We start from the raw sequence: 22,746 nt of genomic DNA on the forward strand, positions 1-22,746 counted from the left end.
TTTATGACATTAGAGAAAAATAATCTTTAATGTTGCAGCTACCGTTACTGACAGTTGGAGAAAGCGGCCTTCAGCTGAATGGCTGGACCTTGGGGTTTTTCTTGAGAATAAACCACTGGATATTCTTTATTCTTTAGCAAGAAAATAACTAGCATGTAAGGACTGACAATACTCTATGATTAACCACTAATCTGAAGTGGAGGAAATAGGTTTATGTGATAAATTACAAGTCCATTTCTTTCTAGGAAGTATGAGGTTACTTATATTATCTGTGTTACGTGGTATCCTGCAGGACAATTCAGAAAATATTTAAGATACACTTTTACAAAACAAACCTTTAAACTTGGTTTCTGGTAGACAATGCTCCTGTATCTCTCTGATTTAGGCAAGCAGCAGTTTGGTGGGGATAGCAGGAGACTACCATGAGGGAAGTGAGCCACAGCACTTGTTAAACTGCTGGACAGTGGGAATATTAAACAGAGCTCCAGTGAATCCACCTGGGAAATGTCCATTATCTTCTTGGTCTGTAGTAGTTTTGGAAAATATCACCACCAGTGAGCAGTTGTTGCAGTTTCAGTTGGTTTGGTCTGTTTGAGAAAAAAGTGGTGTGAAGGGAAACCAAAACAAACCAAGGGGCTGAATGTTTTGGAATTCCCTGCCCAATCAAACCCAGTTCCCTGGACTAGTTCCCTCAGACTCCAACGGACATGGCTCAGTCATGGCATTACTTGGACTGTGGCCGTTTAAGACAGTCCCAGAAATGACTTGGTGATTAAGACCATGAACCTGATCTAAATTTGTCAGAAGCCATTTCAGTCTGCACAGAGTAGGACATGAAATCTGCGTTGGAAATGGCATAAAGCATTATGTGTTAAATGGGAGCTAGTTAGCTTTTTGGTGAACTTTATTAAATCCAACACAAGGACAACATACAGTTAACACGCTTCTTTTATCAGTGGCTGTTTTTGTAACTGCAAACTATACTAGTCATGAACACTGACTTTGCCAAACTATAATGTGCAGTATGTGAACTACTACAAAATCTGCAGTATGCAAAAAAAGGCTGAGAAGGTTCACGGATTTGGAAATCCGTAAACATCCGACCAGTATACAACTGACCAGTCAGTGTCGCATAATGTATCCCATAATGCAATGTATCACAGTGGTCTCAAAGCTAAAACATTTTAGTGATTTATTTATTTATTATTATTATTATTATTATCATTTTAATAACAATAAGCTGAATCACACATGACACAGCTAACAATTTAAAGGCTTGTATGCTAGTAACATGATATGGATGCATCATCCCCTCCATCATATATATATATTTGTACAGCACATTTCATTACAGTGCTTTACATAAAACAAAAGCATTACAGATATTAAGAAATAGTAAAAGGCAGCGACAGAGCCCATAACCCTCCATGGTCAGGTGACATCTCTGCAATATTTTCCTCTTGTGATTTATATTATATTTTTAGCAATAACTTGCAGTGTAAGATAGATACTGTAAAAACAAAAGTTATTTCATTTTCATAAAAAACAATGGAAAGAGGAGATTTGGAGGAAACCTAAACTTAGAAGCTATGTCCAAATGAAAGAAGATAACTCTACAGAATCATGTCTAACGCTACGCTTAGGGTCAGGGTCAGAGGTCATTGTGTGCACAAAATTAAAAAAAACCTGTACATTAGACAGAAAACATTGTATCCTACATAAGCACACCATCCTTTCATTTGTATGTTTTGATTTATGTTGTTGTTGATGGATACACAAGACCATTTTTCTTTTTTTCCCTTTTGTTTGCCATCTTTGAATTGTCTAGATGTATATTGTATAGCATCTTGTAAGCCCATGTGGGCTGGGCACATTTGTGCATAACACTGAAATCAATGAATGAATCAATCAATCAATCGATGTTAAGACCTTCCCACCAGGGATGCTTGCGCTCTGTTATTTCTATACAGTAGCAAAGCCTGTTTATTGCTCTAGCCCTCACACAGCTTTGGGATTCTCTAATCAGTGTATGGTTCATCTTTGCCCAGCTTATAGCCAAAAATTAATATCTGCTAAGCTTGTGGTTAAGACTGGAGAGATGGACAAATGAGGCAAAGCTGGAATTATAGGCAAGCTTTAACTACACCGACTGGAAGGTTTTTCTGCTAGAGACCAGGATTAACTCACAGTTTTATCTTGTGGAAGGACATATATGTCAACTAAAACCTTTTTTCTTATATGATGACAGTAAGCTCAGGTTCTCGGAAAAGCATGTGGTAACGTTATTTACATGATTCATCAAACGGCTACCTGGCTAATCATTAATTTCTCTGTAATATCAGCAGCTTGCTCATGGCGACTTTACATGGCGGTGCTTTATCTGTGACCTTTCCTCAGACAAAGAGCACATTTCTTTCACTCTTTTACCCCCCGAGAGCATTTTCAGAATTTTAAAACATTTTTACCAACCAAAGATACATTTAAGGACCTGTTTGGAAAAGATAAAGGTAAAAAAAAGTGACAGATTAGTCAGAGAAATTTGCTTCTCATTGTGTAAATCACAGTATTAATGAGTATATGTGACTGAGAATAAAGGTCAACAAGATCAGTGGAGTAAGTGGTTATAACTGGCCTTAACAAAGGGTAACTATGCTGCTAACTGTCTTCATTAAATCTTTTTCCTCGGTCAGAAGCCTCAAATATTACTATGCCGCTATTTTTGACACCTGTGTTGTAATATTCAACACATACATCACATTTTAGAAGCACTAAAAGTAAAATACTTGTGGCTATGTGAGGGGAAGAAACACGTTTGGGTTCAGTTAGTACTGCTCTTTAAGATGCAGCCAGCACCAGACTGACCAAGCGTTTCTACCAGCGATGAGAAGGGATAGAGATCAATGTGATGCTCTTCTGGATTTAGAGTATCACTCCCACGGGAGAAGATAAATGGCTTCTCATTTTCTGCAGCAGTAGATTAATCCTCTGCTGGTTTGCTTCATCACAGGTTTTCAGCGTCAGGATGTTTTAAAGATCTGGAGGAGAATTTTTTGGCTTCCTTTGGTGCAAACTGATTGTATAAAATAAATGATCAACCATACGTTGGTTTAACTGGCCACCAGCCAGCTTAAGCAGTGTCACGTGGACAGAAAATCACAAGACTTACCACACCTAGAAAATATAGTCAGGGAATTTAGTGCAGCAGATAACTCGTTTTCAACGGGGTTGTCCCTGTCAGAATGACCCTCGTCAGGTGACATTTCTTGGATTCCAGGAAGGTCAGCCGTGCTGGAAACTGCCAGCTCATTGTCACTGTGAGCAGAAGGGAAATAATTGGCTCATCCAACTTGCCAGTTTGCACTCCTACATCCTGTGTAATCCTGGGCTTATTATTGTCTGAGGCAGCCATGCTCAGAGAGAGTGGCCATGGATTGGTTTAGGATTGTCCCAGAGTATATTTCTGTCCAGTCAGATTGATCACCACTCATGAACTCTGTGTCCACTCACTATCTAGCCCCGGGTGCAAAGCTGTTGGCTTTCTTTATCACATCACATTGACTGGCAACACAAGGAAGTGTTTAACAGGTTTACAGATACAGCTAGACGCCTTCTAATCCTGTAGATTAAATGAAAGACTTCCAGGATTAGTTTGTGACAAATAAATACAGAGGAACATGTTTCCTAAAGGAAAGAAAAGCAGTTATTCTTTCATTCCCAGTAGTTGTTGACTGTTACATCTTCATATGAATCCTTGTTGTACACATAATGAATGTTTTTTACTCAAAATGTTATAATTGGCCGTAGTCCTTGAGCACTTAGAGCCTGAGGAGGCTTCAAGTGCAGAGTAACAGAAGAGCTGCACTGAGTTGTAAACAAGTTTTAAATTGAGATATTTATATTTCTCACAAGCTGTTTGAACTGACAGTCTAAAGACACTTTTTGGTCAAAAATCATCTAAATTTCTAAGACTCATCCTGGTAGTGAGGCCAAAAGAGGCTGTTTGATATGTGGAATTACCCTTTTCTGACTTTTCATGTTAAGTGAAAAGCTTTGAATAAGGGGTTTTAAAGGTCGATGTCAGTTTTAGGAGGACTGTGAGTGTCCTGCAGGTTTTACATACCACTATGTGCCAACATACCTGAATCAAATTAAATGGATGCAAATGACCCATTAATGTGAGGCAGTGGAACATCTGAAACCTGCAGGACATTGGCCCTTGAAGACTGGAGTTGAATAGCTGTGGTGTAAATCATGTGTGTGCAGCTGAAAAATCTGTGAGGCTCTCTCTGAAAAACATTTCCAACACCGTGTTGAATTTGTGCCACAAAGAATTAATGTTGTTCTGAAGCCAAAGGGGTCTAACTCGGTGATAACAAGGTGTACCCAATGAAGTGGCTGGTGAGTGAAGAGAATTTGACAACATCTAATAACCTGAGAGTTTCTATTACTCACTGTAGATGGTGGGTTACAAGGTTGAGGTGGGACCCAATAAAAAAAAAAAAAAATCAAATGTTTAAGAGGCTTTGTGATTAATTAATCTTGATTAATTTTAGTCGCATGACAATATTTCCCCTAAAACATTTTTTTATTGAAATGTCTTTTAGTGGACAACTGAATCAAATAATAAACACAGACATTCATACTGTAAATTTTATTTAATTGCATTTCACTTCAAAACAGTAGAAAAAGAAATAGAAAAATATCCCAGATAAAAAATGAACAGACCTAAAGTTAAAGTGTCCTTTTAAGTACTTTAACTAATAGCTCTTACTGCTCTCTAATTAAGAGTCTCCAACATGTTACAGTACATCACAGTACTTAACTTTTTAAATGTTTTAGTCCATGCACTCCATTAGTAGACATTAATATCTGACATTAATAGTAAGCCATATAGATATATAAATATACTTACATATATATATATATAAATATACTTACATATATATATATATATATATATATATATATATATATATATATATATATATATATATATATATATATATATATATATATATATATACATACATATATGTGTGCATGTTAATATGTAATAATAATATGTAATATGTTAATGTGTTTGTGTGTGTATATGTATGAATCTGTGTGTGTGTGTGTGTGTGTCCTTTGAGTGTAAGCAGAAGGAATGCAAATCCACTCTGTTCCCTGGTGTTGCTACATCATCCATCAGCAGCCAGTTGAAGTCCACCCTCCCCTTTTTCCTGCATTTTTATTTTCCTCAGCAGTTAATGTGACCTATGCTTCTTCTGAGAAGGATGAAATGTGACAGAAGAAGTCAGTGAAAGGAAGACCCGATCAACCTATGGGCCTGTGGAGAACAAAAGCTACAGGAGAGCTCTTACTAGAATTCGAGTTAGATGGTTTTATTGGTTTGGGCTGAATGTGGCCTTTTGATTAAAGATGGATAAGGAGCCTGAGTGTGGTGCCTGTAGTCTGTTAAACCCTGCAGTAAAATCTGTTTATTGTCTTTTAACAAGATCTGATTCACTACATTTTATATCACTCCTGGAGCATGGGGTTCTGTTCCTTGTTATTCAGCAACAACATAAAAATGGTCACAAATTGAGAAAAAATGTTGTTTGCAGGCAGCTTTGTGACAATCAGCAGTTTCAGCACAAGAGCTTCTGCACTGATGGTGAGCTGTGATGGGATGTGCTTCAATGATCCTTGCAGTAGATTTAATCCTGCATCTGGCTATTCCAACATATGTCCTTTTAATTATCTTTCAGTGTTTAATAATTATACAAATAGTGGAGATAATGCTGTGACAATCCATTGCAGCACAATGTTTTGCTGAAGTGTAACAAGGATCCTTCCAGTTCCCATATAGATATATGATAGAATATCAGAGAACAATATATAAGCTCCAACTTTCTGAATCCATGAGTCAAGCAGGACTGTAAATCTTTATATTTCAGATCTATCTGTGCAGAAGGGATTAAACCTCAAAGATCCAGCTCATATTTTCAGCCCCAAGATGAGACACCATTTGTTGCATTAATGTTCATGGATCAGGTTCTCCTGCCACTTGTAAAAAATGACAGTTTTAAAAACAGTCATCAAACTAATGCCACGGTGAAACAGCAAATATCAGGTTTGGTTAAACCTCAAAGACAACTTTGAGGCTTCATGAAAGAGCCAACAAGCAGAGCACCAGTCACATCACCACTTCGGCTTAATTCATATATTTAAAGCTTAAATGACATCTTGCTTTACTGTTGAAATAAAAAAATGTTATATTAAGGTCGTGTGGAACAGTGATGGTTAAAAGTAGCCTCTCTGAGTGTAACAGGATTTTGTGCTCATGGTTCATGTCTTGTGTGGAGCCATCAGTAAATCTGAGCTTCTTTCCTTCAAACAGACTTTGTAGTTCTGACTTCTTTCGTTGCATAAAAAATACACCTTCCAGACTTGTAGACATAAATAATTAGGGCTACACGGTGGTGTGGCAGTTTCTGGTTCAAAAATCTTTCTGAGTTTGCATGCACAGCCAGCTTAGAGCTACTTAGTACTCCAGCTTCCTCCCACAGTCTAAAAACATAATTGCTGATTCTAAATTCACCTTAGGAGTGAGTTTGAGCATGATTGGTTGTTTGTCTCGTTTGTCTCGGTGTTGGCCTTGTTATGTAATGGCGACCTTTCCAGGGTGTACCCTGCCTCACAGATGAGGTAGGCTCCAATTCTCCAGAACCATGCATGGAAATAAGAAGGTATAGAAAATGGCTGAATGGTTACATTAGAATTACAGAACAGAAAGAGAGAAAGATATATGACTTCTATGTGACCTTGTGACGAGATTGCATTAGATAAGTATCTAAAGTATGTTTTAATTAATATTTTTTGAATATGTGTCATTTCTAGGCTGCACACCTACAGTACAGCAGTGGGAAGTGTGGTTAGTGATCCCCCTGAGTCCTTAAGAATTTCCTCTTCCTCTTTTAATCCCCCCTTTGTTTTCCAACAAGGTCAATAAAAACAGCTACAGGAAAGATAATAGAAGCTGACTCCTTTTACCATTTGACTGTACCGTCTGGCTACTATATTAATTATCACAGGAGCAAAAGCGTCAACAAATATTTGACTTCAACATAAAGGTTTGCTGCTGATGTTCAGATTCCAATGTGTGTTTTTTTTTTTTTAATGATACTGTTAAAGACACTTCCTGCAAATTATCCTCTATGCTTGACCACAAAAGCATTAACCTTTTAAACATGCAGTTTTAGGTAATTATTTTTCCAAAATCTTAACAAGAATCTTTTGTTCTATCAAACCAAGTTGCTTCTGCGCCTTGGAAATAAAAAGAAAAACATCACATATTCACCTTGATGATTAATCACATAATTGGTGATATTTGTGAATTTGTGACTGCTGCAATATATTTACTCTGATTTACAAACCTCGAAGATCCTCAGGTTACTTTAGGTTACAGTGTTCCTCTCCTCGTAGGAAACTGTGGTTACCTTCAAGCATCGTAACGTCTGATCTGCAGCACCGCAGGCATGTGGTCACAATATGTTGTCTATCAGTGCCGTCCTCGCTCTGTTGCCCATCAGTTCACTGCATGCCAGCAGCACCATATCAGCATTTGCCTTCCACCTTACAACACAGAAGATCACAGACTCTTAAATGGCTCAGTTGCACCTTTCTGTTTATGTTGGTGTAAAGAAAAAAAGCTGTTTTGATAGTTTAAAAAAACTCATTTTGATTGCATTTTAACCTGATATTTTGAGCACGGCGCTGCTACAACGAAATAAATTCACTGTTCCTTAATCTTAAGGCAAACACGCTTTTAACACAGCTGCCACCTCTTCTCAGAGCATCTCTCATCTTCTGCAGCGACGTCAATGCACATTCTTTTTCAGAAAACATTAATCACAGCAGACCTGCCAGGTCAGACACTTGTATTGGATAAACCAGGAAGCTTTCATTCCACAGCTGAACATGTCTGCTCTTTGCACTTTATCCAGGACCTCAAACAAGCTAAAGGAAACCATGAAGGGGGAAAAAAAACTTTCCTACATTCACAGCCACAGGCTGAGAGAATCTGGTGGCCTTGGATGTCTTTGTTTGGCACACAGCCAAATGAAGGGAAGACAAATTGAAGGCGGGTTAGGGTAAAAGTGGTTTACTAATGGAAGCCAAATGGCTTCATTAGTTACCATCTTCAGCCCATTTTCCCCTTTTACTGTAATCATCTCTGCTGAAGCTTCTTTCCATCAAAACTCGGTGGAAGAGCGTGCATTTAAAACACTAAATGTTGCAAAATGGAGTGTTCTCAAAGGTTTAATCTAACTGTTTTTCCCCTCTGTTTGTTTTCTAATTAGAGAAAGATGCCATTTATATGAGCTTGAAATGTTCAAATTTGTATCTGCTGGAACACATTTTTTGAAGAGAAAGTATCAAGCCTCATAGTTGTTTCCACCACTGCACTTGATTTTTTTCCCTTTTTCTTTTTCCCTTTTTGGTTCTTCATTTTTATGTTTCATAGCGCAGTTTTTCGATGGTGGGCTCAGAGGTTTTCACAAAGATATAATTTTGCTTATGAGACTTTCTAAAGTTACTATTCTTGTACACTAATCTTAATTAATGCATATTTTTTTAAAACTTTTCCTCCCAGTTGTAAACATGTAGTGAATTACAGTAAATGAGAATTAAGAATATTGTTCCATTATTGTAGAACGCACAATGGCATCCTACTACTCCAGCCATTCTATTTCGAACTTGCAAAAGATTTCTTTTTGCAAAAGTTTTCTCAAGTTTGTGAATCTAAATAAAAAAGAAAGCAAAATTGCAAATGAAACTGTAAAAAAAAAATCCTTAAGAGCATCACGTCATTGTTCATGTTGGCTGAAGCTACATGCAAGCTCGCCAACAGGAAACGTTAGAAAGAATCCGTGAGAGAAATCAGTACAGAAGGTTGAAGCTATGCAAAGCAACACATATTACAGTAAGCTTCTACTTGTGTGTCACCACAGGGAGACATTTTGAAGATGAAAATAATTTTGAAAACTACCACTTTTGAAATGATCAAAAACTGTCAGACTAAAGAGGAATAAAAATGCTAAAAATTGATGAACCAGTTTTATTGTAATTAAGACAAGATGGAAGCAGGACTGGATATGTTGTGAAAAAGTTTTCCAAAAAGACAAATTTGTTTCAAGATATTTGTCCAAAACTGCTGAAAATGCTTTAGTATATATGCTAGGCCTGTAAGTATTACTGTAACACTGCCAGAAAAATAGACCAAAAACAAAGAATAAGACATGGAGCATGAGCATTATGGTGCATTTCAGCTGTCTCGTAAGTTCTGAGCACTGAAGAGTAGATGCCGTCATCACCAGGCTGCTGGCTAGGGCTGGGCGATTAATCGATAAAATCGATAAATCGAATTTTTCATTTCTGGAGATTTATTTTTATGAAAATCTGGATTTTTTTTTCCATAGTTAGTTAGCAGCAGACTTAGCCCTCCCTCCACACCAGAACGGTGTTTGACAGATTTTCAGTGAAGTGACCCTTCACTCACGCCTGGGATTTAGCTGTGCGAATAACTGCAGTGAGAAATGCTGCTCTCTACGAGATGCAGAAGTCAACTTTAGCCCACAAACCCTCGTTAAGAGAAAACCTTCATCAGGGGAATTATTTCTGCAGTGGATCCTGTATGAGAAGGATCCAGATGGAAAGAGATCACGGATGCATTGTGTCGCATATTTCTATGTAAGATATGAAGTGGTTTATATGGTGGAAAAGTTATGACATTATATGCTTTATTTTTGCTGGCATTCATCTATATAAAGAAATAAATGTTTTTAATAAGTTTATTTATGTTTTGTAAAAGAAAATAAAAAAAGATCGATTAAAAACGTAAATCGAATTTGATTATAAAAAAATCTGAGATTTTATTTTTAGGCTGTATTGCCCAGCCCTACTGCTGGCGTTCCCACCGCACCAACTCGGAGAAAATAGATATCCAATGTGTGTGTCTGTGAGCGTCTATATATGCCATATAAAACGAGAACATCACAAACCAGCTGTAAAAATGTGCATCATGAGAACATCATGGTTCACCATCATGATGGACATTTCAAAAACAACCCAATCATCATCATCGGTTCAGAAAAGAAACTGCAGAAACTGTGTTTTCAGATTTATTCACTTTGTGAGCTCATTTAAAAATAATTTGCATTTTGAAATTCCCAAGTGTGGGCAAAACAATAAAAAACTTTAGTGGATTCTAGGGATGTTATTCCCCACCACGGAGGCCGATTTGATACACATTTCGAGTCGCTATGATATATTAACGATATAATGAAGCCCTCGGCCGATACGATGTGATACATCTTCTAGACTTCATACAGTCAGATTCAGTTCGATATGATTCATGATTTGATTCAAAACCATTTAACACAATACAAAGAATTACTAAGTCCACATCTGGTTTCTAAATAACGTCACATTTTTCATTACCTTTGTTTCTGTCATTGTCATTCTCATTTTCTACTTATACATTAATTTGGGAAATTCCTTTTCCCCCTTTTTATTAAAAGAAAATAACTAGAAGCTGTCTGCGTGGTCTGTACTTATCAAAAAAAATTTGAAATTTTTTTGATAATAATTGATGATTGTGGTCATTATTTTTAAAGCTAGAAGCTTGAATGTCTAAATGATCTATATCTCCCCACGGTAAAGCATCCTTTAAAAAACATCCTGGATCCAGGATGTGATTCAGATCACCACCAAAGTCTAATCACTTATATATTCCATTTCTGACATTTCCTGAAAATTTCATCAAAATCCGCCCAGTTGCTGACCAACAGGCAAACCAACGCCATCGAATACATGATGTCCACCAAATTTAATGTGGCCCTCAGATCAGAAAAGTGCAAAGAGGGCTTCATGAATTGGGTTTCCACAGTCAAGCAGCTTCATCCAAGCCATACATCACCAGAAGCAATGCAAAGCATCGGATGCGGTGGTGTAGAGAACGCCACCACTGACCTCTGGATCAGTGGAGACTCTTCTCTGGAAGAGTCTGGGCTTTTGATATTGCCGTTTGTCTAACTTCAGTGATATAAAAGTTTGATGAAAGGATCATTTAGAGTAAGGTTTGAAAAAGATCAAATCTGCATCTGATTTAGTACCACGTGTGAAAGTGTCGAATTTGGATTTGTTCTGTTCAGACTGTCATAAAAGAAGATCAGATGTGGGTCAAATTTTGGGCAAAAAAGCCACTTTTGCCTGCAGTGTGAACAGATCCATAGGACCATGCGGGCAGTGACATTGGGCACAGGCGTACCTATTTATGTGTGTAAAGGGAGCATTAATGAGCCCTGAGATCGGCGCCTACTTGTCCACAATGCAGTGCAACAGTTTGGCCTCTTTTTGTGTTGGGAATGTTAAACTATCTTTGAATCTGCTTTTTGTACTACAAACTTGGGAAAAAACTAACCCATATGAATTAAAATCTACAAAAGGATAAATTTGGCAGTTTGCATTATGTGATGCATTTTATCTTTTAAATCCTTAAATTAAAAAGCCTGTGTTCCTCTTTGAAGGTCGTATGATTGTGCAGATAAGTTACAAAGCATTTGTTGTGCCAGTCAAAAGTAAGTTTTTTGAGAAGAACATTACCACATAAGCAGTTTTGAATAAATTGGGTTTGTATTGCACGTGCTTCTATCTTCCATGTGGTAAAAGCTGTAAGATGATTATATAACCTTGCATGAGCCTTATTCTTACAGCAATAGTCACAATGTCATGGCTGTTTCACACAGAGGAGAAAGCAGTGGTTCTTATCATCTCAGTCATTTACCTAGAGATGGATGGATGCTGGAAAAATAACAAGGTTCAGTGTGAGATGAAATATTAACTCAGATTTTTTTTTTTTAAATAGAAATGTGTGCCTCTTTTAACAAATAAAAGTCGCAGTGCAGCTGAAATGAATAACATGAATAACCAGACCACTGCTATTCCTTTGCCTCCCACCTTTGCCAGGATGTTGCTCACACATGCAGCGAGGCTGAATGGTGCTGCAGAGGAGAGAACCCGTTTCAGGAGACACATAATCACTAGTTGTGATAAAAATCAGCAAAAAATGACAGTTCCGCTTTGTTTTTTTCTCAAATGAATCAGGATTCGCACAATGCATTTTCCCTTGCTGCTGGCAGTTAAAAGCCCCCCCCCCATACCCGCACTTTATTTAAATTGAATAGCATTTATTTAAAATATGCAAATGGTTTGGGCAACTTGTGGTGTGTGAGCCGTGGGCAATAGTGGCTCTGACACTCAAGAATCACTTTAAAATATAATAACATTCCTGCAAAGTCATTATACTTTTCTGAATTTGTGAACTCATGACTATTTTTTGTAAACTGAATTGTGGAAGAGATTTATCATTTTGTTAGCTAACCATCACAATTTAAGTTAGTCATTACATCGCCGCTTCCACAGCTGTTGGTTTTATTACTGGTGCCATTATTTTCCTTTTATTATCTACCATGCTGTGCTCTGCATGCCATTACTACAAATGTTAATAAACAGAGGTGTACAAAACAATAAAGTATACCTGCTTCAAGTTCTTAGGATGATTAATAAAATATCTGATTATATTAGGCTTTAAAATTGGAAGTTTAGATGCCAGAACAAGAATACATGGCATGTTAAACTGTATCATTTATGTCCAAAAAAGAACACAACAAGAAATTGTTTTCTGATTAAATAATCAGTCTTTGTCGTTGTTGTTGTTGTTGTTGAGGCATTTGTTTACACACAGCTCTCTTACGGTCGCACCACAGGATTTCAGTCAGGTTTGCAAAACAAGCCCAAATCATCAGCGCTCCACCGCCGTGTTTGACAGGTGGCGTGATGTGTTTGTGTGATATGCTGCTTTCATTGTTCAAAGATGTGTGTGCTGCACATTGTGGCCAAAAACCTGTTTAGTCTCATCTGTCTAGATGGTAATCCAGAAGTGTTTAGGTTTGATCAGATGCGTGTTTACTAACCTACTCTGTGTAGACATGCTCTTTATAAACAGAAAAGGCTTTCTCTTTGTAACATATGCCAACAAGCTGCAGTTGCCCCGTCTTCTTTCTAACCAAGGCTTCTGAGGTGCTCTTTTTTTTATTTTTTTTTATTTTAGCATCATGTAGTATGCACTCAAAGTGAATGCTGTAATGTCCACTCCTTGGAAGTCGCTGCTGTCTTTCCTCCTTGTCATTATGTTAAAAAAAACACCTGAATCCTCCAGACCAGATGAGCAAACATTTGCTTTTATACACATGGTGACAAAAGTTGATGATCAAGTACATTTGATCAGTAGCACCTAGCTACTACTTACCCTCATAATTCCTTTGGAAGGAGAAACTAATTTAATTTTTTTCTGTTTTATGTTATTTTTTATGTTCTTTCCAAGTTTTTCCATCTGTCCATGCTGTACCAGTTTGGCTCCACTGAATGGAAGAATAAAGATCACTGATGTGGACCCAGTGATGGAACTGTCTGTCTTTGCTTAGCCTACAGCCATCCCACCAGTACAAATTTAACATTTGATGTTGAGCGGTTTGTACTGAGCTTTGGCTATCCAAATGCATGAATGACAGTGACACACCTGGACAAAGTGGAACGTGGTTATTTTTAAATATAAAGCTATCCTTTCCTGACACAGTTCAGAAATAGCATATAATGGCCCATTTACTGAAGACCTTCAGAAGAGGCCTCATCCTCAGCTCCTTGTCTCTACAGACTGAAGCTTCTCACAATGCATATACACTGTAGGCTCAGAAGGGTTCCTCTGGAATTAAAACTGTCAATTTCTGATGCTACATACATATGGGTACTGTTTTACAGTGAGGGGTGTAATATTTTCCTTGGATAGTAATGTCTCTTCCATATGCAGAACAAAACCTGAACCAGATGTGCTCAGTAGCTTTGATATTCACTGTCAGCTGCAATCTGCCACCATTATGATTTTATCAGAGACGAAAGAGGGAAAATGCACTGAACAAATTAGACTAAATGTTTAGATAGACATACAAATCATGCTGAATGAATAACATTCAACCTTTATAGAGTGTCTTTCTATGTGTCAGTCTGCCCTTATAATGGTTAATGGTTATAATGAGCCATTAAAAAGACATAAAGCATGATTAGCTTTGAAATTAAATGGTTGGGTTTTATTATTTAACTTTTATTTGAGTTAATGAACATATGTCTGCTTTAGGTAACTTGGCCCTGCAGGCCACCCACATGCACAGAGATGACATTCACTGTTTCCATTAGATAGATTAATCTGTAATCTTTGGTTTACTTAATTGTTTTGATCAGTTTTACTTGTAAACCCGCAACATTACAAATTAGTTTTGCCAGTTTAACATGTAATGAAGATGAATCTCCTGTTCTTGTTTTTAACTGATCTTCACTTATTTAAGCAGACTAGTTATAAATAATAATATACTGCCTAATCGATCATTTATGTATGTTGGAAACATGCAGAATTTTTACAGCATTTGTACAGCCCTAAGTCATGTCTGCAGGGATTCCACTGCAGGTTTAACCCAAAACTATATCTGTAATTGCTTTATACAAAATATAAAAACTAGTAGAAGCTACTTACCTTGTGTACATAAATGAATGTTATAGATACACTCTTCTCATCTCTCCATCTGCTGTTGGTTGCTGGACAGTGAGAACATTGAACATCTTTCCCCTTTTTACTTTCCAGTTCTGGTGAGACTGAACATTGGGACCACAGGCTGGCCCGGGTCACGTTGATGCTGGTGGAAGCTCCCTGGTACTCTGGCCACCACCTGCTCCTGCACCGCTTCCACCCCCTGCAGCTGCCATGGCTATGAGTAGTGAGTCTGGCTGTGAGAGCTTGGATCCCAACTCTGCCATACAAACAAGCAGTCTAACAGACATCATGGCTGCTATGACAACAAAAGACTCTGAAAGCTCAGCCGCTAATGGTGTGAAAAACGGCAAAGCTCAGCAAGACGGGACTCAGGTTAAAAGGACCCAGGTGTTAAGGCCCCACCTGACTGGGAGGAAGCTGTCACTTCAGGAGAGGGGCACTTATTTGTCATCAGGCTCTGGTGGAGGCTACACGCACATTTCGCCTCGTGTGGCTCGTAGGCCGACAGTGGAGTCTAAACGGGTGTCCATATCAGACTCTCAGGTGAGTCTTTGATATTTTATTGAGTTAATTCATTTTTTTGGAAATGGCTTCTCAAGAAACAAAAACATTGCTCCACATATAATTTACAAAAACAAAACTCTAAAAGCTTTAACATTGTTCTTAGACCTGTCTTTCTGCTACATACACTCCTCTGATTGGAAACTTTGGACATGATTGTGTACGTTTGGATGTGGCAGGTGGTCTCATAGCAGGGACTGGGACAGACTGACTGAGAACAGCCTCACAACTACATACAAGAAGCATGTATTAAGCATGTAGCTTAATACCTCTGCATTATCACACATAATTCATGTTAATGTGAGTTTATATGTGCAGTGATGTTGTGAAAGAGAATTTTGGCTTTGACAGAAGCACTTTTGACTGATATCCTGGAGACATGATTAATTCTGGCCAGCATGTTTTTCCTGGAGTCTGTTTGTTAATGTGGAATGTGATGCAGCTTTATTGACAGCTGAAGCTTTTCCTGCTTCATAATCCATGGTGTTGTGGGCATGTTGAAGGCATTGTAACTGCACTGCTGTCTTATACACAAAACCTCAACCTCCTGTTGTGCCTTTCTACCCCACATTCAGTAAAAAAATCTCTTCTGTCAGACTTTGTCAGTTTGGAAAGAGTGAGCAGACAAGCCCAACGCCACACACTACAACAGAATTGGAGTTGCATCAGATGAACATTGCAGCCCTCAAGTTTGAAACATTCAGTTTGAATATAATTTTATGTGTGCATCCGTATTTCGGCTTTTTTTTTTACATATTTCATTTTAGAACTTATTTTGATTTAGGCTGACATGTCTTTTTATAAGTCCTTTGTTCACTGTGAGGAATGAAATCTGAATTAGTCAGTTTCTCAGCATGATTTAACTTTTCTTCTATTGTCAGTAAACAACTTATAGTCAACATTTGAGCAGTCCACTACACATATTGAAAAAACAGCCTTGTTTAAGCTTATAATGTTTTTAAGTGAGTAACTGTGTTGATACACATCACTGTGAAGGTCATTTAGCTTTTTAAAAAGGAAATCTGCATGCAGGTCAATCCTAAGATGCACATAATCATCTTTTCTGTGTAGTTTTAAGAGATAAGCTCGTATGGCATGGGGGTTCTGCATTTTGAGACACAAAAGTGAGCGCTGCAGAAATGCTCCTTTTGGACAGAGTTCCTGCTCTAAACAAAGGGCTGTGATAAACTTTAATATTCTGGATCATTTCCATCCATCTTTTGAGACAATAAGTAAAAGTTCCCTGTCTGTCGTCTCTGATTCAGAGCTTAACTCTACCAGAAAAACCTGGAGAAGCATTGCTTTATAACCCCTGGTTCCACACTCAGCTCTTTGCTGTTGCACAGAAACCTGTCTATATTATGATATGCACTTGTGGACAACATCTAAACCTTGTCTTAGCCTGCTATGTCTCATGTGTTTAAGTAACATAGTTTCACTAAAGCAGAGATCCTCATTCCTGGTCCTTGAGGGCCAGTGTCCTGCAGGTTTTAGAAGCTTCCTAGCTGCAACACACCTGCCTTAAATCAATAAGTGATTGGCAGACGTGTCTGAGTCAGGTGTGTGTTTATTAATGAGATTTTAGCTGTTTTGTTTATAATAAACTAAGCTGGTCATTCTTGAGGAATAAAATGGTGTCAGTCTTTTAATCAAACTCTTGGGAAGAGAGTGAGGGAATGTATTATGCCAAACTAGTCATTAAAATATGAATCTGTGGAAGCATTACAGGCTTATTGTCAAAAGCATGATAATTATCCTTATTTGTATCATACAGTAATCATGCATTTTCAACCATGGAGTAATATGCTAATTCATAAAATATATTAGAAGTGTTTGTCAGTGGGTGACCCCTGAATCTCTTTCCCTCTGGCTTATTCCAATTCAGTGTGAACATTAAGTATTCATGAGATCTGCCGGGATGTGGAACCTGTCTGAATTTGACAGACTCCTGCCACAGATGCACAGACCTGCCTTTGTCTGTTCCTGTCCTTCCTGCACTGAACCATAAAACTGACTTGTTGATTATACTTTACTTCCCTCACTACATCTACAAGGTGATGAAGAAGGAGCAACATTTCTTACTGACATAAGTATCTGTTGTGATGTCATTGTGTCAGAAGAAAAAAAGAGGTCGCCATGCATACACATTTCCATGCATTTCATTTTAATGTTAAAAAGAATATGAAAAATCAAACATGACTAACAGCTTTGACTCTCAAAACAGAAAAAATCTCCTTCCTGGATATTTTGGGAAAGTCCCACATGAAGCCACCTGAAGAAAAAACAGTTGTATAGATTCCCACTCTCAACATTTACTGCCATTATCTGCTGTTTTGTAGACACAGTGTTCTTATAATTTTCTCCCACCCTGAGAATTGGGTTCAGCTTTTTTACACAATGACTTTTCTGTTGGTGGATTAAAGTTTGGATTAAGGTAATCAGAGAAAATGGGGGGGGGGGTGCAAGCGCTGGAGGAGCAGATACACTATAAAGTGTTAAATATGTGTACGGGTATGCGAGTACAGTGCAGAGTAGAAACAAGATCACTGAGCCACTTAATGTCAACGATGGCATCATTACACTCAACAGAAATAGATGCCACAACAAAAAGGAAATCCAGCCTTAGACCTATAAACATAAATAATCCACTGTTTGCAATGCATACAAACTAAATGTCTCCCAACAGTTCATGGAACATTTTCACATTAACTAATCCAGCAGTTCTCTAAGGACTCTGGGCTTAAGTGTCTGCACAGCCTGAAACATTTTGCAGGCTTTTACACCAAACTGGATTAACATAAATTACTTTCTTCTTATGTGTGACTAACTGTATGTTAAAACCAGCCCCAGAGGGATTCTGACTTAACATGTGCATCTGCCAATCATGCCAGGACATACAATAAAGAGAATAAACAATCTTTCACTGCAGTGGTCTCATTTGGCTTCAGCCATCACAACATTTTTCTTTAGCAAATTTCAGTTTGAATTGACAGGATGGGGGAAATATTCTACTCTTCTAGACTTTTAATACAATTTTTTTTTTGCCACACAGTTCCTGATGCTTGTATGGCCACTATTTATCATACTGCATGGACATTGATTTTGGATGACACAGTGGCAATGATGCATTTGTCCTGCATAAATTGATCAGTCATTTAGTAACGGATGGAGAGCTTTAATAATATAAAGGCGGACAAAGTGAAGGATGAAGGAAAAGTGAAGGTGAAACTGATGAGTTGAATGCTGAAGGAAGACTGAGGCTGTATTTTTAACAGACGGAGAGAAAATATTGCTAAGATTTAAAGAAGGTAAAGCATTGTAGTTTGATTGATGCATGTGTGGTAGATGTATCTCAGGCTTATCCTTTACCACTTACAAAGTATTGAATATCTCTGCTACTGCTCTTTTCTTTGGAGTCTACATATTTTTCTTTTCCCCTTTATTCTTCTACTCTTCATCTTTTTATCTCCTCGACCAACCAAATAATCTTTTTTACCTTCCAAAACCCCTATCTTGTATTTGTTTCCTACAGTGCATAACTCTCCAATGGACGATCCTTACATCTCCAGCAGCACCAACACCTACATCAGACACCAGCTACATTACCAGCATGTTATCGAATGGTCAATATTTTTCACATTTTCTAAAATACCCTGCCCGGTAGCATCCTGTGCAAATCAGTTGATGCTGTACGTTAAGTTCTGCCACATTGTTACATCTGTGCTGTGCTATCACGTCTCATCCTGTGAACACATTCCAGTATGAAACCACAGGCACTGGTCTGGCTCATGAGCCTTTGCCACCCCCAGCAGTAACGAGAGAACTCCTTTCAAACCCTTCTGTCTACAGTTTCATCTCCTCCATCTCCCTGCTCACTTTCCACTCATTACATTCCCATTTATGCGCCTCAACTCTCAGAACAACCTCCTTCATGAAATGACCCCCACCACCAAACTCTCACCTTGCCTCTCGCCTGCTCTCTCCTCCTCCTCTCTGTCCTGCTGTGGTCTGGTCTCCACTGCCTTGCCCCTGGCTGACTTTGTGCTGTAGCGGGGGTTGCTATGGAACTGCAAATCAGCCATTTAAGCAGTACACTCTAATGGATTTGCAGACAGTAAACAGAAACTACAGACTGCATCGTTACCTACATCTCAGAAATAAACAACTTTCACTTCACGTGGAAGCTCACACACAGACACACACAGACACACACACAGCAGAAGCATGTTATTTCAAAGACAGCTCTGTTTCTCTTTGCTTTACATGTCAAACATATTAACTCTGCTCATGATCATGTCACTGCTTATGACTAAATTCCCATCTTTTCCAGGATTGTATCCAGCTGAACCAGTATAAACTGAAGAGTGAAATTGGAAAGGTGAGTCTCTTTGCAGCAAGCTAAATTTCAAGTGGAAATGGGAACTCCTCCTTATAATTGAGAAAACAGGCAACAACATTATTATTAGCATGCTATGCCCTTTAGCCACACCAAGAACTGGCACACCGCTTGCAGAGTGAATGTGCTGCAAGATTGATCTTTTTCCTGGCCGTACTTGCAGCACCCTCTCAGTCTACGGTTGTGTGAGTCACAGGCAGAGGATGAGGGCAAGCTCTCATTTCACTTACACTGGAAAGAAGATGTTTACTGATAGCCAAATATAGGTAAAAAGAGAGCTACACAGTTACTGTTATTTCTTTAGAAGTCTGATTCTGTTTCTCACATTATTCAACAGCATGATGTCATTTTAGTGAATTATCTGATTTAAAATGAAATAGATAACAAGTCAAGACATGCAGTAGTGCAGGGCTATTTTATGATGGGAGATATGATATGTCCCATCTCATATGTCCCTTGACGAGATCAGCCGTAGGCCCTGGATCTATTCTTTCTAATGAAAATGTGAACATTAGTGGACAGATTCTCTCTAAAGAAAATGCTAGTTTTAAAACCTGTTTTAAACTAGCCACACACCCTCTAAACATACATACATCTGCCTAATCTGGTATTTTTGTACCAACAAATCAGGAAAATTCCAACCTTACCAGTGTAGAGTTTTGCTGCTTAAAAGCCCAACGTACAGTTGGTCAAACTGCTAAACTCAAGCTTTAAATAGCAACTGAACCCGTGGATGGTGTCAGGTAGGCTTGACCATCTATTTTGTATAGTTTTGTTTTATGATGCATCTCAGTTGTGACATAGAAAATATACATTTAACAGATTTTAGTTGTGAAAATGCATTTTCCAAACTGCTATACTGTAAACTTATGAGCCATTTAAAAAAATAAATAAACAAATTCCTTTAAACCCATTTACTGTATTATTAGGTGTGGTTAATTTTCCTAGTGTATGGGAAATATAAGCCTATAGCCAACAGTGGTAGACATGACTTTTTATTAAATTAATTTTTGACTTAGGAAAATATTGACTATATCTAATAACATGAATGTTAAGCTGTTTGACTTCTAGAGAAGAATACCAGCCAATATAAGAGAATATTTATGTTCCAGCTGAGAAAATTCTTTGTACAGTCATTCATCATGTTTTGTTTGTTTCCATTTCTTTTTAGCTTTGTTTTCAATTAATAACTACATCTTCTACTCAGTCAGATGAGACGTGGCTTATATTGGTGCCTTCTGGCAACTCTACTATGCTTAGTTTATTTGCTTCAAACCAGTTAATAATAATAAATACATACCTTATTACCATTTTCTTCTTACTTTGCTATGCTGCACACTGAACAGAGTGTGCAGGAAAGAATGGATTTTAAACGTACTATGAAGTTTTGTTTGTGTGTGTGTGTGTTTTTTTTTTTTTTTTTTGGTCTTAAAAGGTTGCTTCAGTCTTGTTTCACAGTTATTGTTCATTGTAATATGGCTATAATATACAAGGCCCAGCACAGACAAACAGGCGTTCCAGTACTAACACTGTACAGATGCATGCTGTTGGACAGTCAAGAGAAAAATGATCAGATCTAAACGTATTTTTCACATATTGTCGTTGGTTGATGAAACTTACTTTAAGTCATCCTAACATTTGATTAGTTTTCAGTGGCGTTATGTGACTTACTTTGACTTATTTGAGAAGAAAACAAGTCAGAAAAGAGCTGTAAACACATCCTGGTGAAGTGTGTGTGTAGGAGGAGCCATTCTGTGCTGCCAAAGAATAAAAATGTTGATCCTGAATGGGAACGGCACTGCCTTGAAAACATTCTGTCAGCAAGACGTCGCCATCTGTTGTTGAATATTAACTTTATTTAACAGTCTCTCACCAGTTCTACATGATATTCTTACAAATGTGGAGCTCAACCACAAAATGTTGCATCACTCATGTCCACCTTTTGAAAATGTGTTTCTTTGTTGTTTTCAGGGCTCCTATGGTGTGGTTAAGCTTGCCTACAATGAAGATGATGACAAACATTATGTAAGTCAGTGCAGTCTTTTCACATCTCTGCAACTTTATGATGAGATACCTCACAGCTACAGTGTTCTTTAGCTTCCTCAAACCTCTCAGTCCCTGTTGTCTAGACAGAGCACCAGTGCTATTGATTTTTTTTTTCCTTTTTCTGTTCCTTGTTGCCAAGCTGTGCGTTTCATCCCCTTGGATTGCATCAGTTGCCTTGGAAGAAACTTTAAAAACATAAGAATGGCTTCTGTTGCCATTTAAAGTACATCCAAGATCTTTTTTTATCAGTCTTCAAAGCAGCGCTGCTGTTGGTTTGTGTATATGTGTCTGACATCAGCCCATGAGGATGAGTCTGGATTTGAGCCAGCACACTGACAGAAGGTCATTTTAAGGTGTTTCTGTCAAGGTGATTTGTTTCCTTAGAAGCTCAACCACCTCCAAATGTAAGCTGTTGTGTGCCTTAACATGACTAAGCTACCATGTGCAATAACAACAGCAAGAGTGTTTAGATGAGTCACATTGACTTAAGCTGCGCACTCTGGATAGATTTAAGATGTATTTTTGAACTGCAGCCAGTGGGAGCTCAGAATTAAAAAGAATCCAATATCAAAATGGAAGATTATAAATTCACCGAAGCAGAATTGTAAACAACAGAATGGTTGTGTAAGGACATGGACTAGCCCCATGCAATGATGGAACTGTATAAAAGGAAAATGCTTGTGTTAAAAGTGACTCTTGATGGACTCTCTGGAAATGTAGCTTGACACAATGCTGACCTGCAGAGCTGCTCAAACATGCAGAAGTGCACAACCCAGTCCAGGAAAATATATTTAGAAAAGTCCATGAACTGCAGGGTTGACTGAAACAATCAATTCTTCAGAGGCTACTTTACATATTTAGGAGCCATGGAGGAGTTAATAATTTACACTATGAACTTGAATTATGTAAAATGTAGGCTGTAGTGTTCATCGATCCATATGTTTCTGTTTAACAGAAGTGTTTATAGCTTAATCTGCATTTCACCTTTATTTAAAGAGCATTTTCCATCCACCTGTTCTCAGGTGACCTAAGACCTGTTTGTTCTGTTGTGCACGTTGGGCTTATATGCCTTGATCAATGTTTATAACTTCCCTAT

General features: G+C 37.9%; 1 protein-coding gene across 2 annotated transcripts in view; it reads left to right on the forward strand.

Annotated features, from left to right (window-relative positions):
* camkk1a (calcium/calmodulin-dependent protein kinase kinase 1, alpha a) overlaps positions 1-22,746 on the forward strand; it is a 59,309-nt gene that overhangs the window by 7,644 nt on the left and 28,919 nt on the right. For both annotated transcript variants that reach the window (XM_042008720.1, XM_042008721.1), the window contains exons 2-5: positions 14,738-14,806; positions 14,853-15,190; positions 19,539-19,586; positions 21,576-21,629. In XM_042008720.1, coding sequence (XP_041864654.1) covers positions 14,858-15,190; positions 19,539-19,586; positions 21,576-21,629 — 435 coding nt within the window. In that variant the 5' untranslated portion in view covers positions 14,738-14,806; positions 14,853-14,857. The remainder of the gene's footprint in view (positions 1-14,737; positions 14,807-14,852; positions 15,191-19,538; positions 19,587-21,575; positions 21,630-22,746) is intronic.

The sequence above is a fragment of the Melanotaenia boesemani genome, chromosome 15 (genome assembly GCF_017639745.1).
Source record: "Melanotaenia boesemani isolate fMelBoe1 chromosome 15, fMelBoe1.pri, whole genome shotgun sequence".
Lineage (NCBI taxonomy): Eukaryota > Metazoa > Chordata > Actinopteri > Atheriniformes > Melanotaeniidae > Melanotaenia > Melanotaenia boesemani.